The following is a 13691-nucleotide window of genomic DNA, read 5'->3' as shown; positions in this document are numbered from 1 at the left end:
ATGTCATAGATTTTTTTCTCTGCAGTTCCATTCAGCCCCTCCTCATTAGTTACATCATATTGTCGCGTAGAAGAAGGTGTAATTCGATAAATGACAAACACTAACTTCACTTAACGAAGGTTTATTCAGCACTTGCACATACAAGAGCTCAAGCGAACTGCCTCCGGCCGAAATTAAAATTGTACAGTCCAGGTGAGTTTTGAACTCACGACCCTCCTTGCAACAGTTTAGTATCATAACCACTACACCACATGCTACTCAGCTTTTTTTGCAACCATATTTCAAAAGCTCCTATTCTCGTCTTGTCTGAGCTGCTTATTGTCCATGTTTCATTTACATGCAAGGCTGCACTCCAGACAAATGCCTTCAGAAAAGACTTCGTAACACTTAAATTTTTATTCTGCACTAACAAATTTCTCTTCTTTAGAAACAATTTTCTTGGATTGTCATTCTACATTTTATGTCCTGTCTACATCAGCCATCATAAGTTGTTTTATTACGCAAATAGCAGATCACATCTACAACTTGTAGTTTCTCATTTCCTAGTCTAATTACCTCAGCATCATGTTGTGATCTAATTCAACTACGCCTACATTCCATTATCTTTGTTTTGCTTTTGTTTATGTTGCGCTTATATCCTCCTTTCGATACTCTGTACATTCCATTTAACTACATTTCCAAGTCCTTTGTTGTCTCTGCCAGAATTACAATGTCAACAACAAACCTCAAAGTATTTATTTCTTCTCCCTGAAGTTAAATTCCATTTCCAAATTTCTCATTGCTTTTCTCCACGGCTAGCTCAATGTACAGATTGAATAATATTGAGGATAGGCTACAACACTGCCTCACTTCCTTGTTAGCCAATGCTTCCCTTTCATGTCCTTTAATACTTATAACTGCCATTCAGCTTCTTTACAAGTTGCAAATAGCCTTTTGCTCCCTGTATTTTTCCCCTGCTGCCTTCAGATATTTAAAGATTATATGCCAGTGAACATTGTCAAAAGTTTTCTCCAAATCTATAAATACTGTAAAGGTAGGTTTGCCTTACCTTAACCTGTCTTTTAAGGTAAGTCATGGTGTCAGTATTGCCTCACGTGTTCCATCATTTCTCTGGAATCCAAACTGATCTCACAAGTTGGCTTCTACCCTTCTACCAGTTTCTCCATTCTTCTGTAAATAAACTGTGTCTGTGGTTTGCAACCATGGCTTATTAAACTGATAGTTGGTAGTATTCACACGGGTTAACACCTGTCTCCTTTGGAATGAGAATTATTACATTGTTCTTGAAGTTATAATATTCATTCCACCTTGCAGCTTCCCTTCTTTGCTTAGTACGGTTTTCCATCTGAGCATCTTGATATTCATACAGCTGCTTCTCTTTTCCCCAAAGATCTCTCTAATTTCCCTAAAGGCAGCATCTGCCTTTCCCTAGTCAGGCACATATCTACAACAATACATTTGTTCTCTAGCCATTCCTGTGTAACCATTGTGCACTTCCCATCACTCTCCTTATTTAGACATTTCTGTTCATTTTTGCTTGCTTCTTTTGCTCCTTTTTGTATTTTCTCCTTTAATCAATTAAATTCAATATCTCTTAATAGAGGGAAACATTCCACATGGGAAAAATATATCTAAAAACAAAGATGATGTGACTTACCAAACGAAAGCACTGGCACGTCGATAGACACACAAACAAACACAAACATACACACAAAATTCAAGCTTTCGCAACAAACTGTTGCCTCATCAGGAAAGAGGGAAGGAGAGGGAAAGACGAAAGGATGTGGGTTTTAAGGTAGAGGATAAGGAGTCATTCCAATCCCGGGAGCGGAAAGACTTACCTTAGGGGGAAAAAAGGACGGGTATACACTCGCACACACACACATATCTTTCCACTCCCGGGATTGGAATGACTCCTTACCCTCTCCCTTAAAACCCACTTCCTTTCATCTTTCCCTCTCCTTCCCTCTTTCCTGATGAGGCAACAGTTTGTTGCGAAATCTTGAATTTTGTGTGTATGTTTGTGTTTGTTTGTGTGCCTATCGACGTGCCAGCGCTTTCGTTTGGTAAGTCACATCATCTTTGTTTTTAGATATATAAATTCAATATCTCCTGTGATATGCAACAATTTCTACTAGGCCTAGACTTTTTTCCCTATTTGATCTCTGCTGTCTTCACCATTTCGTCTCTCATCACATAGAAATAACACTCTGTTTCATCATGTAGAAATAACACCCTATATTTCCACAGTTTTTTTTTTAATACAATATAAACCAGTGTCTTTCTTCTTCTTTGTAACTTTTAGAGCTTCCGTCAGTTAACTTATATCACCATCATCCAGGTCTTTCATGTCATTTAGTTCAGCTAATGTCTGAATTGCACTCTTATCACACCATAATTTTTTTGTAGTAGTCTATCCATCCCTCATCTCCTATATTATTGACAAATGTACTATCCTTTTCTTGTGCACTGAGTTTGTTAATCACTTTAAACTGATTGTATTGCTAATAAAGCATTCCCATGATTCTGCGTATAGTTTACAGGTTAAGTGTTTCACATTAAGTCTTTCCTCCTTATATGCATTATAGCTTTCATTTGTGAGATTATTTATGTACAGGTTGAAAACTTCTTGTTTTTCTTTCATTGCTGATTCCATTTCTTGTTTCCAAATCCTTACTACTCATTATTTCCTGTGTTTCCATTTCTTCCCCTGTACCTCATTAGTTACTGTTGTTTTAAGTTTTTTGATTCTTCTTCCAAGTCATTTCCAAATTTGCTAATGTTTTTATCATCTGAGCTTGGTGTAGATCTCTCATACTGCTATCTTCCAAAAGGTACACCTTAAAAACTTGTTGTTCCTTTAGTTCCCTAGTTGCTTTCTTTGATGTTCTCCACTTCACGTAGATGTCAGTTATTGACACTGATAAGAAGTAATCTAATCCAATATCTTCTTCTTGATAAACTGTGGTATCTCTAACCTTTTCAGGAAATTTCTCATTTATTATTGTATAACATATAACAGAAGTATATAGTGTTGCTAGTCAGCTAAATTTGTATATGTCTTTCTTCCTAAATAAGCTATTGGTCATATTTGGATGATTACAGGAAGCAGATCTTGTAGCTTTTTATTTACATGTGTTTTCTCCAAATGTGCCTGATATTTTTGGAATTGGTATATTTCCAATTGTAGCATTGAGATATCTCATGAGTACAATTGATTTTTATTGTATCTGTTTAGTGTCATTTGTGATTGTTTATCCAAGGTTTTGCACTTGTCAGTTTTGCACTCTTCAGGGACATACGACACTATTATTGTTAAGAATCCTCTTGGACCTTTCATTCCTACTAGCAACCTGCTTTCATTCACTTATTCATTGGTCAGTATTTCATCTTACAATTTTCTTCGAACATAGACGGCAACACCTTTACTTGCTCTTTGCTCCTGTTGTACTCCACTGTAGGTCATTATATAGTCATCTACATATTTCCACATTTTCTCCTTTGTGTCTGTAATTGCCAAAAAATCTGTTTCCTTTTCATTCAAATGTTTATCTAATTCAGTGTCCTGTCCTTAAGAGCAATTCCCCTAATGTACCAGCTGCAACTTTCCAAGTTTCATTAAACCATTTCCTCTTATTCCCATTATTGCCCGTGTCATATCACGTAATCTGTCTCCTCTTTCTGATGATAATTAAGTGCTGTAAATATGTTTATTGAGTCCCTGAATGGGACATCGATCCATCACATCTAAGACTGGTGAGGGGGCTGCTATCTCTGAACTTTACCGGCCACTGCTTGTAACTCAACTGGGTGAGTATGGTACAGCATTGCTGTGCACTTGCTGCTATGGTTATATGGTCGACAGAGCCTCACCTGCTAGGCAGTGTGCACCCTGTGCAGGTGAGGTTGACAACTGGATGAGAGAATCCTGTTCGCATCATCAACGCATTTAATTAGTAGGAAGTCTTTCATGAAGTTATTTGTTTGGAGTGTAGCCTTGTTTAAAAGTGAATAGTGAATGATTAGCAGTTCAGACAAGAAGAGAATAGAAGCTTTTGAAATGTGGTGCTATTGAAGAATGCTGAAAATTAAAGGAATAGATTGCATAACTAATGAGGAGGCACTGAATTTAATTTGGGAGTAAATAAGTGTATGGCACAACTTGACTAAAAGAAAGGATTAGCTGATAGGACACATTCTGAGACACCAAGGAATCATCAATTTGGTTCTGGAGGGAAGCATGGGGGCTAAAAAATTGTAAAGGCAGACTGAGAGACAAGTAGGATAAACAGATTCAAATGGATGTAGGTAACTGTAAGTGGATTGTACAGGATAGATTAGCATGGAGAGGTGCCTCAAACCAGTCTCCAGACTGAAGATATTATCATCATCATCAACAACAACAACAACAACAACAACAACTCACTGTGGATACTGCATATCTCAGATGATAGCATTATATTTATGTATGAAGTTGAATTTGAGATTATTCAGAATGACTTGTTGTCACCTTCAGAGAATGACACCAACAGCAGCAACCAATCTCATCAGTGTTTCAAATTTCTATGAAGTAAAAAAAATCATTTATCTCACCTGTCATAGAGTTCTCTTATTTACATATTTGAAGCTGAAATGAGATCATTCCTGCGTCATTAATTTGTACAATTTCGAGCAGGAGTTCAGTGTAATTAAGTGAATCAAAAATGTGTTTGGCAATAGAGATTTCTCCTTCTTCCATGGCCATAGTCTTATTATTATTATTTCAACAAATATGGAAGTTAAAGAAATTTTCCACATAGTGGAAATCTTTGTGTGTGCCCAATAGGAAAATGTGATTAGCTTTCAGAGAGTGATTGAAGGGGCTCATATAACACCTGCTGCCATATTCAGTACAGACATGAGATCGGCAGCTGTTTCTAAGACCATTAAAAATTGGAGGTGGTGGGAAAAGCTGCAGTTGGTAGGGATAAGATGTGCACTGTTTGTTGCTCACTCAACTGATTTTTCATAGGTTTTATTCTGACAGATCAAAGTTGATACTCAACATTAGAACTAATGTTAAAATCTGAACCAGCATTCAGCTGTATCTTGTCAGGGAGGTTCATTCCAGTCCCCCTTGCTAATTTGTGAAAGCTGCAGTTTGTGGCAGACAACCATCCTCATTATGAAGAAGAATGTGTGATGCAAAAAAACAAAATTGTGTGTGCCACCAGCTCTAGACTGAGCAGAAACTTTTATAGCATATGAATTGAATACTCGGGAAAAACTACTTTGATCATTACTAAAATAACTGCTATGTGTAGAAAGTACGAAATTACGCTTTTTTACTTAAAGCCAGTATTACCGTATCAAATTTTTTGACAATATTGGTTTGCCCAGTATATTTGACATAACATAATAGGAAACTTCTGTCAAATGTTGCCTTTTGTCAAATTCATTTAATTAAATCAAACAATGGAAAATCCAGAATGGAATAGAACAATATTAGAGAAGGAAAGTTGCTACTCACCATATATCGGAGATGCTGAGTCGTGATAGCCACAACAAAAAGATTCACACAATTATAGCTTCCAGCCATTAAGTCAGCAGTAGACACACATACACACACGTTCACACAAACACAACTCTCACAAACGTCTGCAGTCTCAGGCAACTGAAACCACACTGCTGTGTGGTTTCAGTTGCCTGAGACTGCAGACGTGCATGCGAGTTGCATTTGCACAGTGTGGTTTCAGTTGCCTGAGACAGCAGACATGTGTGCTTGTTGCGTTTGTGTGAGTGTATGTATGTGTGTGTGTATATGTGTCTGCTGTTGACAAAGGCCGTTGTGGCAAAAAGCTATAATTGTGTGAATCTTTTTGTTGTGCCTATCACAGCTCAGCGTCTCTGCTGTGTGATGAGTAGCAACTTTCCTTCTCTAATATTATTTAATTAAATCTGTCTTCTGACCTCAAATTTGATCAAAAAAAGTGATCGTCTTCTGTTTACTGCAAGGACAAACTTAACTTCATTAGTTAAATGTTAACATTTATTTGTTTATTTTGCCTCCAGCAGCTAACGGCCATTTAGCCAGCTAAATGTACATGCAGTACAAAACATAAATTCAAGACATAATAGTAATACAACAAAGGGCTTCAGAAGCTCACTGTTGATTGATATCCACGTAAGATATTTTACCATAGGTTTAATTTACTGTTTATAAACATGGATATAGCATTTCTGAGGCGCGTATCCTGCTTCATAATGTGAGGAACCACTTTGCTGAGTGCATAGTGGAATGTACTCTTGCCATATGCAGATAATTTTTATACAACTTTTCATTCTCAATGTTGAACCCCAGTAACAAATTTGTTGAGTGCTTTTATCATCTCACTGTGACACCCAAGGCTTCACTCAAGTATGTTTCCTTTTTTTTTCATTCTTCTTCCAAATGTAAACACAAGGTCCATAGGAAAATAAGATTAGGCAGTAAGCATTCTGGGAAGCTGGGATGCTGACTGATGCTGTGACACCACTATGGAACAGTGTCTGTCTCAAAAACAGTGCTATAGCATGCAGGCCATGCATGTATGCAATGTATTTGTGGTATGTTTTAGTCTCTACTGGAATAATGAAATGTAAATTGTTATTCCGATATTGCTAGAACATTATTGCTACAGTCTGTAACTTCTACAAATTTTAAACAGACACTGCTGACTTAAAAAGATTCAAGCCCCTATCGAATCAAACCATCCGAAAATAAGTGCACAGTATAGTCTACATTTAAAGTTTTCTGTCAAAATAAATGCAATTTTCCAAGTTGCCTCAAAAGAAAAGTTTTAACAAATAAACAGAGGTATACAGCTAATGCTCATTTTCATTTTGTATGTATCACAAGCTTAAAACAACTTCAGTTAATAGGTAGACACTGTCGTGTACATTAGATCAAGAACTTTTTGATAGCACTGCAAAATGCGATTTTACTTACCAAGCCTACTATTCAACAAAGCTAGGAAATAAGTCAAACCTTGGCACCATCAGTCTTGAAATCTTGCTAGGTAGTTGTCAAACAAATGCTGTCAGAGGACCTTCACTTCTGTCTCTAATCTAGGTTCATGCAAACTTAATTTCTGAAAATACTGTTGATTTGTACCCTAAGGTGATAACAAGTGCCACTTCTTTGCTATGCAATGGTGTGCTGCCTCTGTCTTCTTTGCCTTGTCTTTTGATGACAGCCAGAATAGTCAAATAAAAATTTTCATCCTGGCATAAATTTTTATTGTTTCTGGGTGAACAGAGGGGAAATACTCAGAAAGTATAGCACACTTTTCCTGGACAAATTGTTGTGTCCTTGGATCTGGGAAAAAATTACTTCACGTTTGCTAGCTGTTTCAAGCCAATTTTTTGAGGGTACAAAGAAATCCCTTCAAGAAATTATGCCCAGCCATCCACTTCATGTGTCCTCTAGTTTCGTGAGCAATGTGCCAGTGGATATGGCCAGTGATCTGTCATGCTGTCTGCTCCAGTATGCTATGTATCCAGTAAGATAATTGAATCCTTCGACATTGCAGTCAGAAGCCAATCTGCAACTGCGAGATCTAGGTCTTCGCTCTTCTTCTGTCCTTCAGCCATTGCCAATGCCTCAGACATATCTGGCTGGATGCTGCCAAACACTGTTGCAGTCACAAATCTTCCTTCCTCACCTGGCTCAACAGACAATGCATTTGAAAGAGGTATACAGCAGGTGTCCACTCCCAACAACAACGGTCTTATCCAGCTCTTTACCACAACTGGTGATGGATGATCATAAAAATGTTCAGGGCCTCTTGGAAGGGAAAAATTCTCCAGACAGGCCCAGAAGTAACCGAACAGTTTTGAAGATGCTTTGAAGAGCCAACATGCAAGTTCTTGCAGCATTTATAAAATTTATGTGGGCATTGTTCTTGGGCCCGTACCAAATCCATAGGCTAGTGGTTTATTACTTTTGTGACTCCTTGAACTGAACACACTGAAGAACTCATCTGCCATCAGTATGAAATCACTGGTGTGTCCTTCTTCAGGCATTAAATAGCGAATTGCCTGTTCAGTTGTTTGAGATAGTAATTGAGCTGCTGGGCACACTTGCTGTTGTTCTCTGCCCTTCACTGTAATTTGTTACTGAGATAACTAAGGTTATATTTTTATCTCGCTACTGTCCAAAATTAACAGTTTCTCGAACATGGCTTTTGTAACTGCCTTGTTTTCCAACGTAATGCCTTGATCAAATAAATGGATCTTCAAGAGTTTTAGCAAATGTGGGATGCCAGCAAAGACCCCACAAACACTTCAGAGGATCACTTGGGTGCAGAAAACAAGTGTTTTTGTGAGTAATGCCAAACTCTTTCCAGACAGAAGTATTCTTTGCACTCATGTCTGCTACTACAGCCATGACAGCAAAGAAAATACTTGCCAAGGAAACAGTTATTTTGGTCAAGAGTGCCACTGTCATTTGAATATCAAAATTGAAGTTGATAGGATGCTTCCAGATCGCAAACAACATTTGCACCGTAAAATGAGGACATTTCTATGGGGTCCAAGTATCCTGTCATCTTGCTGATCATAACAAATTCTGCTATCAGTGTTTATTTCATCAAATGACAAAACACAAATACATTCCCTGTCAATCAGTATTCCAGCCTGCAATTTCATCATCACTAAAACATCCTTCAAAATTGGCACTACTACTGCAAGGCAAATTACATGATGGAAATGCATCACACTTCAGCACTTATTTCCATGGTAAATTTAGCAGTTCCAAACACAATTCTGTGTCATAATCAGTGTCTTTAAATTGATGAGAACATATTCTGTCATATGCAACATTCACGGCATCTTTTCTGTGGCATTTCAACAGCATGAAGTATGCTGTTGAAATACATGAAGCTTAAGTTCCATTCCTTTTGTGTTGCAGTTGTTAGAATTACAGCCAATGACAGTACAACCTGGCATTGTGTGCACACACTAAAAACACTTCCAGTTGCAAATCACTCCCTAGATGAAAGTAACAACACAAAAACGACAGCACTTACAAAAAAGCACAGCCTCCAATGTATGGGCACAATGACAGAAACATACTTGCTTCTGCACAGTGCTTTCTGCACACCCCCCCCCCCCTCCCCCCCCCCCTCCAGTATAAACACAGTGTAGTTGTAGTGAATACAACTGCAAAGCATGGTAACAAGTCTTCATTGGCCATTCTGAAAGAAATATGACAAAATATTTGATAACAATGTAATACTCCTTTTTGCTCCACTAGAAAGATCTTTGTAAAAGAAATATGATAAACATTCAATCAAATGTCTTTCTCAGAGAAATTTGATAGTTTAATACCAGCCTAAGAGAATATTTAAAGAAATGTACTTTTCTTAAAAATTCTAACTGTGCACTGAATTGGGACCAAAGTACTTTTAAAGTTACATTTTACTAGTCAAGCTTTCCAAATTCACAGTGCATAAATTATGAAGAACCGAGATCAAGCAGAAATCCTGCCCAAAAACAAAGCTTTAATTTATTATAAAGATACAACTCTTTACAGAGTTCTTGAAGTTAACCTTCCTGAGAAGTTAAAATTGTGTACTGGACTGGGACGGAAACCCAGACCTTTGCCTCTTGTCAGAATCACGTCCGGGAACACTTCAAGGACCAATTACCTCTCTAGTGGTTGAGACAGTAACATACTACCTGTTAAAGGCAGATACCAGATTCAAGTCCTAGACCGACAGACAGTTTTAACTTCTCATGCAGCTTTACTTAAAGTCCCTCATCACCGCAGAGAAAAGTTTTTATCTAATTGTTCATAAATTTATAATTAGTTATAAGTCTTTGGTCAATTCCCAAGTATATATGTAGCCAAGTCATTTTTCCACCTAATTAATTTTTCACGCCATCTTCTCACTCTTTCTAGAAAATTAACATATTTCCTTATTTTCGTACACTAGAGTTGTGAACAATAGAACCTGTATGTAGAAGTAGACAATTTTTCTGCACCTCTTACAAATATGTTAACACCAATAAGTATAATAAAAATTGTGATTTTTTGCATATATTAAAACTGAATGCTTCAAAACAAAGCATAAAACTGTGAATACTCAGTAACAGGCCTCCTGCTTGTGTAACGTGTCATGTACAAAGCAAGCGCATAAATCAATAAATAAATGTACTATACTGAAAATGTTTTGTGTTGATCAGTAATCCCAGATATATTTCACTAACAGCGGGGCACACCTTTATGCTGAGAGCTGACAATAATCTTAATCACCACCACCACCACCACCACCACCACCTTATTCTTCATCTTCTCCTTCTTCATCCTTTTATTCATATTCTTGGAACACAAGCCTCTCTATCTTCTCCGGTTTGCACACCACCCCTCTGTTACCGCTCTGGACCAGTCTTCTCTCTTCAGAAGGTTGCCTTCCACTCCTTTTAGCTACTTGTTCCTTGTCTCCCCCATTCTCTTCATATGCCCATTATATATGAATCTAAGTTCCTCAATTTTCTCTTGTTGGAGTTCCTAGTGTGTTAACTCCAAAATCTTTTCGTTTCATTATTACTTGCTTTTCCTTCAGTTTGTTGTACTTCTCTTGGTTTGCCAGCTTTGATTCTTTCCTCTTTTACTTTGCATTAAATTTTTCCAGAACACTGTTTTCACAGTTCACCTGCAGACATTTTTCTCTCCCCTTTTATTCATTCCACTACTAACATTCATTTTCTGCTCAATCACTTTTGTAGATATGTGTGTCCATATATCCACTCCCCTTTTTTTTAATTACAAAAACCATTGTTTATATCCTCTCTGTCAGTCTACAGTGTTTTAAATAATAAACTGTTATTTTATTGCAGCTTGCATATACTCTTCTGGATATTGTTGCTTTAGAGCTCTTTCCTGAATGCCTGACTGGAGAGCTGTCACCTCAACCTATGGAAAAATAAATATCACAAGTATATCGAATGAAACATTCCACTTTCTGAGACTGCTCATTTTGTTGCTGGTGACTACAAATGTACCTTTGAAAGGTAATCAGGAGTGTTGCATTTTCCATGCAAAACAATACTGAGATGATGTGAAAACAATGTTCTTTTGCATTTGCTGTCATATAATTAAATACTATAGTTCCTTGCCATTTGGATGAGTATCAGTTTACGTTTATTTTGTTGACAGTACCTACACACCAAAGTTTTGGAAGCATTTATATTTCAGACTGGTTGTTATTATTGTTATATATTTGCAGAGAGAATATTTGTTGTTATAATAGTGTTAATCATAATGTTCCAGAAACTGTTGATCTTAAAAAATTGCTGTAAAAGGTATACTATTGAATTAAGTTTGAGCTTTTTGCATGCAAAATTTGTTATTTATTACTGTTTTATGTACACATCTTACCTACGTAAAAAGAAATCAGTTTATTGGAAAATCTAGCTCTTTATATAGTTTTTATATGAATCTCTCATTTTGTTTCATGCAGATATTTATTGACTGTATAGGAAGTTATTTTTTAAAAAAAAATATTTGTTACCCTTTGACCCTGAGTCCACTATTTCTGCATTTTGCCATTTCTACTTTGTGAAATTAGAAAGTAGTTATATAAAAAATTATCTTCAATAAAAATGAACTTTTATTTTTTACTGATCAATTTTTATTTTCTAATTTCCCATATTAGATTTTGCATATACACATAGGAAAGAAAGGAAGGAATAAGGGTTAGTGTGTGTTTGAGTACTTTAATCAGAATTTTTTGTTTAATGGGTTCTGCCGTGTGATATGTTCCTTAAACAACCCCAACATCACATATATAGTGTCCTCAATGACTAACAGAAACTCTTCAGAGCATCTACATTACCCAATGAGAAAGTTTAGTGTACCAGGTGTACCAGTATTCATTATTCCACTGATATCACAATGTGGACTGTTATAAAATGTCCAGAATTCTGGAATTGTGAGAGAAAATTCTGGTTCCAGAAAGATACATTAATGATAGTAAGATGCAACATAATTTTAAACAGAGGCAATCAGCAATAATAGTTTTGAGGAAAAAAACTTAATATGAAAATATAATAGTGGAAAATCCTATATGAAATAGAAATATTGGAAGAAAAGACTTCCAGGTGGATAAGTTACTTCATCCCTATGGTTATGTGTATGTTCAGCATTATTTGACCTATTGTGTTGTCTGTGTGAGGGACATTAAACTAAAGTTGTACCTGAACAATCCAATCATTGCAGTGATTGGCTATGGATATTCGGTTAATGTGATTAGGGTTGGCTAGCACAAAATTTATGGATCAATTTAAAAGCTTCATTTTCTAATACAGTACCAGAATTTAATGGAGTTCTGTCACCAGAACAGTAAGGAAATTCAGTAATTGTATATATGTGGTGTCTGTTCTTTTGGACGCACACGAAAGAACACACATACACACACACACACACACACACACACACACACACACACACACACACACAGCAAGGAGGAAGGCCAATGACCTCTTCAGTGCACGTGCACACCAGACTCGAAACGTTAAGGGAATCAGTGAAATGCCATGAGCAATGAGAATAATGGGCAAGGGTCATACCTTCGTTTTTAACTTTCCCCAACCTGACCCCAAGGAAGAAATTAATAGTTTCAAAAGCTAGGATAATATCATCACTTTTGTATGGGGTATCCCATTTATCTTGGCACCTCGAATAACTTTTTGTCCAAAAGTAAAATTTAAAAAATGTATCAAGCAAATGTTGTTTAGCTACCAGAAGACCATTAAGCACCAGGGTTGTCTTTCTTGTAACTATTTTCATTGGAAAGGTATGAACAGCAGTAAGTCTTTTTAAGGTCTGCCTGGTTAGCCGAGCGATATAACGCATGGCTTTCCAGAGCAGGAAGGAGCGTCTGGTCCCCGGCATGAATCCACCCAGCGGACTTGTATCGAGGTCCGGTGAGCCGGCCAGTCTGTGGATGGTTTTTAGGTGCTGTTCCATCTGCCTTGGCGAATGTGGGTGGTTCTCCTTATTCCGTCTCAGCTACACTATGTCGGTGATTGGTGCGAAAACCAGTTCTTCACGTACACCTACACCACCATTACTCCACCACGCAAACATAGGGGTTACACTCGTCTGGTGTGAGACGTTCCCTGGAGAGGTCCACCGGGGGCCGAACCCCACAATAGCCCTGAGTTTGGTGTGGGGCGGCGGAGGGGTGAAGTGGACTGTGGTAGTCGTCGTGGGGTTGTGGACCACTGCAGCTGTGGTGGAGATGGAGCCTCTCCGTCATTTCTAGGTCCCTGGTTAACATATAACATACAACAAGGCTTTTTAAAGTAGCATCCTGGTACTTCCTCTACCCAAGAACTGTTCTGTAGTGTATCACAGCATACCATTCATATAAACACTGTAGTGACACATCCCATTTCTTGAATGAGAGGTATCACCTCCTGAAATACAAATGTCAGAGAAAAGATGTTCTTGATTAAGAGTAGTTGATAAGTGGTGAGCACCCCACTGTTGGGAGGTGTTTCAAATCGTAGATGCTCATACCATAGCTAACAATCCAGTGACTGTATGGCAGTGGGTCGCAGTCAGACAACCCTACCTGCTGAGGTGGAGATAGGAGTTCTACAGACTGGGCGGTGCAGAAGAAAGAGCTCCATGAAATCTAAGAACATGAAACATCGAAGACAAG

At 37.5% G+C, this 13691-nt stretch overlaps 1 protein-coding gene across 2 annotated transcripts in view; it reads left to right on the top strand.

The window, feature by feature from the left end:
• Positions 1 to 11439, top strand: part of LOC126457801 (sorting nexin-14-like) — a 215651-nt gene extending 204212 nt beyond the window's left edge. The window contains exon 19 of one of the 2 annotated variants that reach the window (XM_050094398.1): positions 10861 to 11439. In XM_050094398.1, coding sequence (XP_049950355.1) covers positions 10861 to 10950 — 90 coding nt within the window. In that variant the 3' untranslated portion in view covers positions 10951 to 11439. The remainder of the gene's footprint in view (positions 1 to 10860) is intronic. The other variant, XM_050094399.1, reaches the window with a different exon arrangement.
• The last annotated feature ends 2252 nt before the right edge of the window (positions 11440 to 13691 follow it).

The sequence above is a fragment of the Schistocerca serialis genome, chromosome 2, assembly GCF_023864345.2.
Source record: "Schistocerca serialis cubense isolate TAMUIC-IGC-003099 chromosome 2, iqSchSeri2.2, whole genome shotgun sequence".
In the NCBI taxonomy this organism is placed as follows: domain Eukaryota; kingdom Metazoa; phylum Arthropoda; class Insecta; order Orthoptera; family Acrididae; genus Schistocerca; species Schistocerca serialis.
Note: the sequence above shows the minus strand (reverse complement) of the source record. Positions and strands in the feature narration are given on the sequence as shown.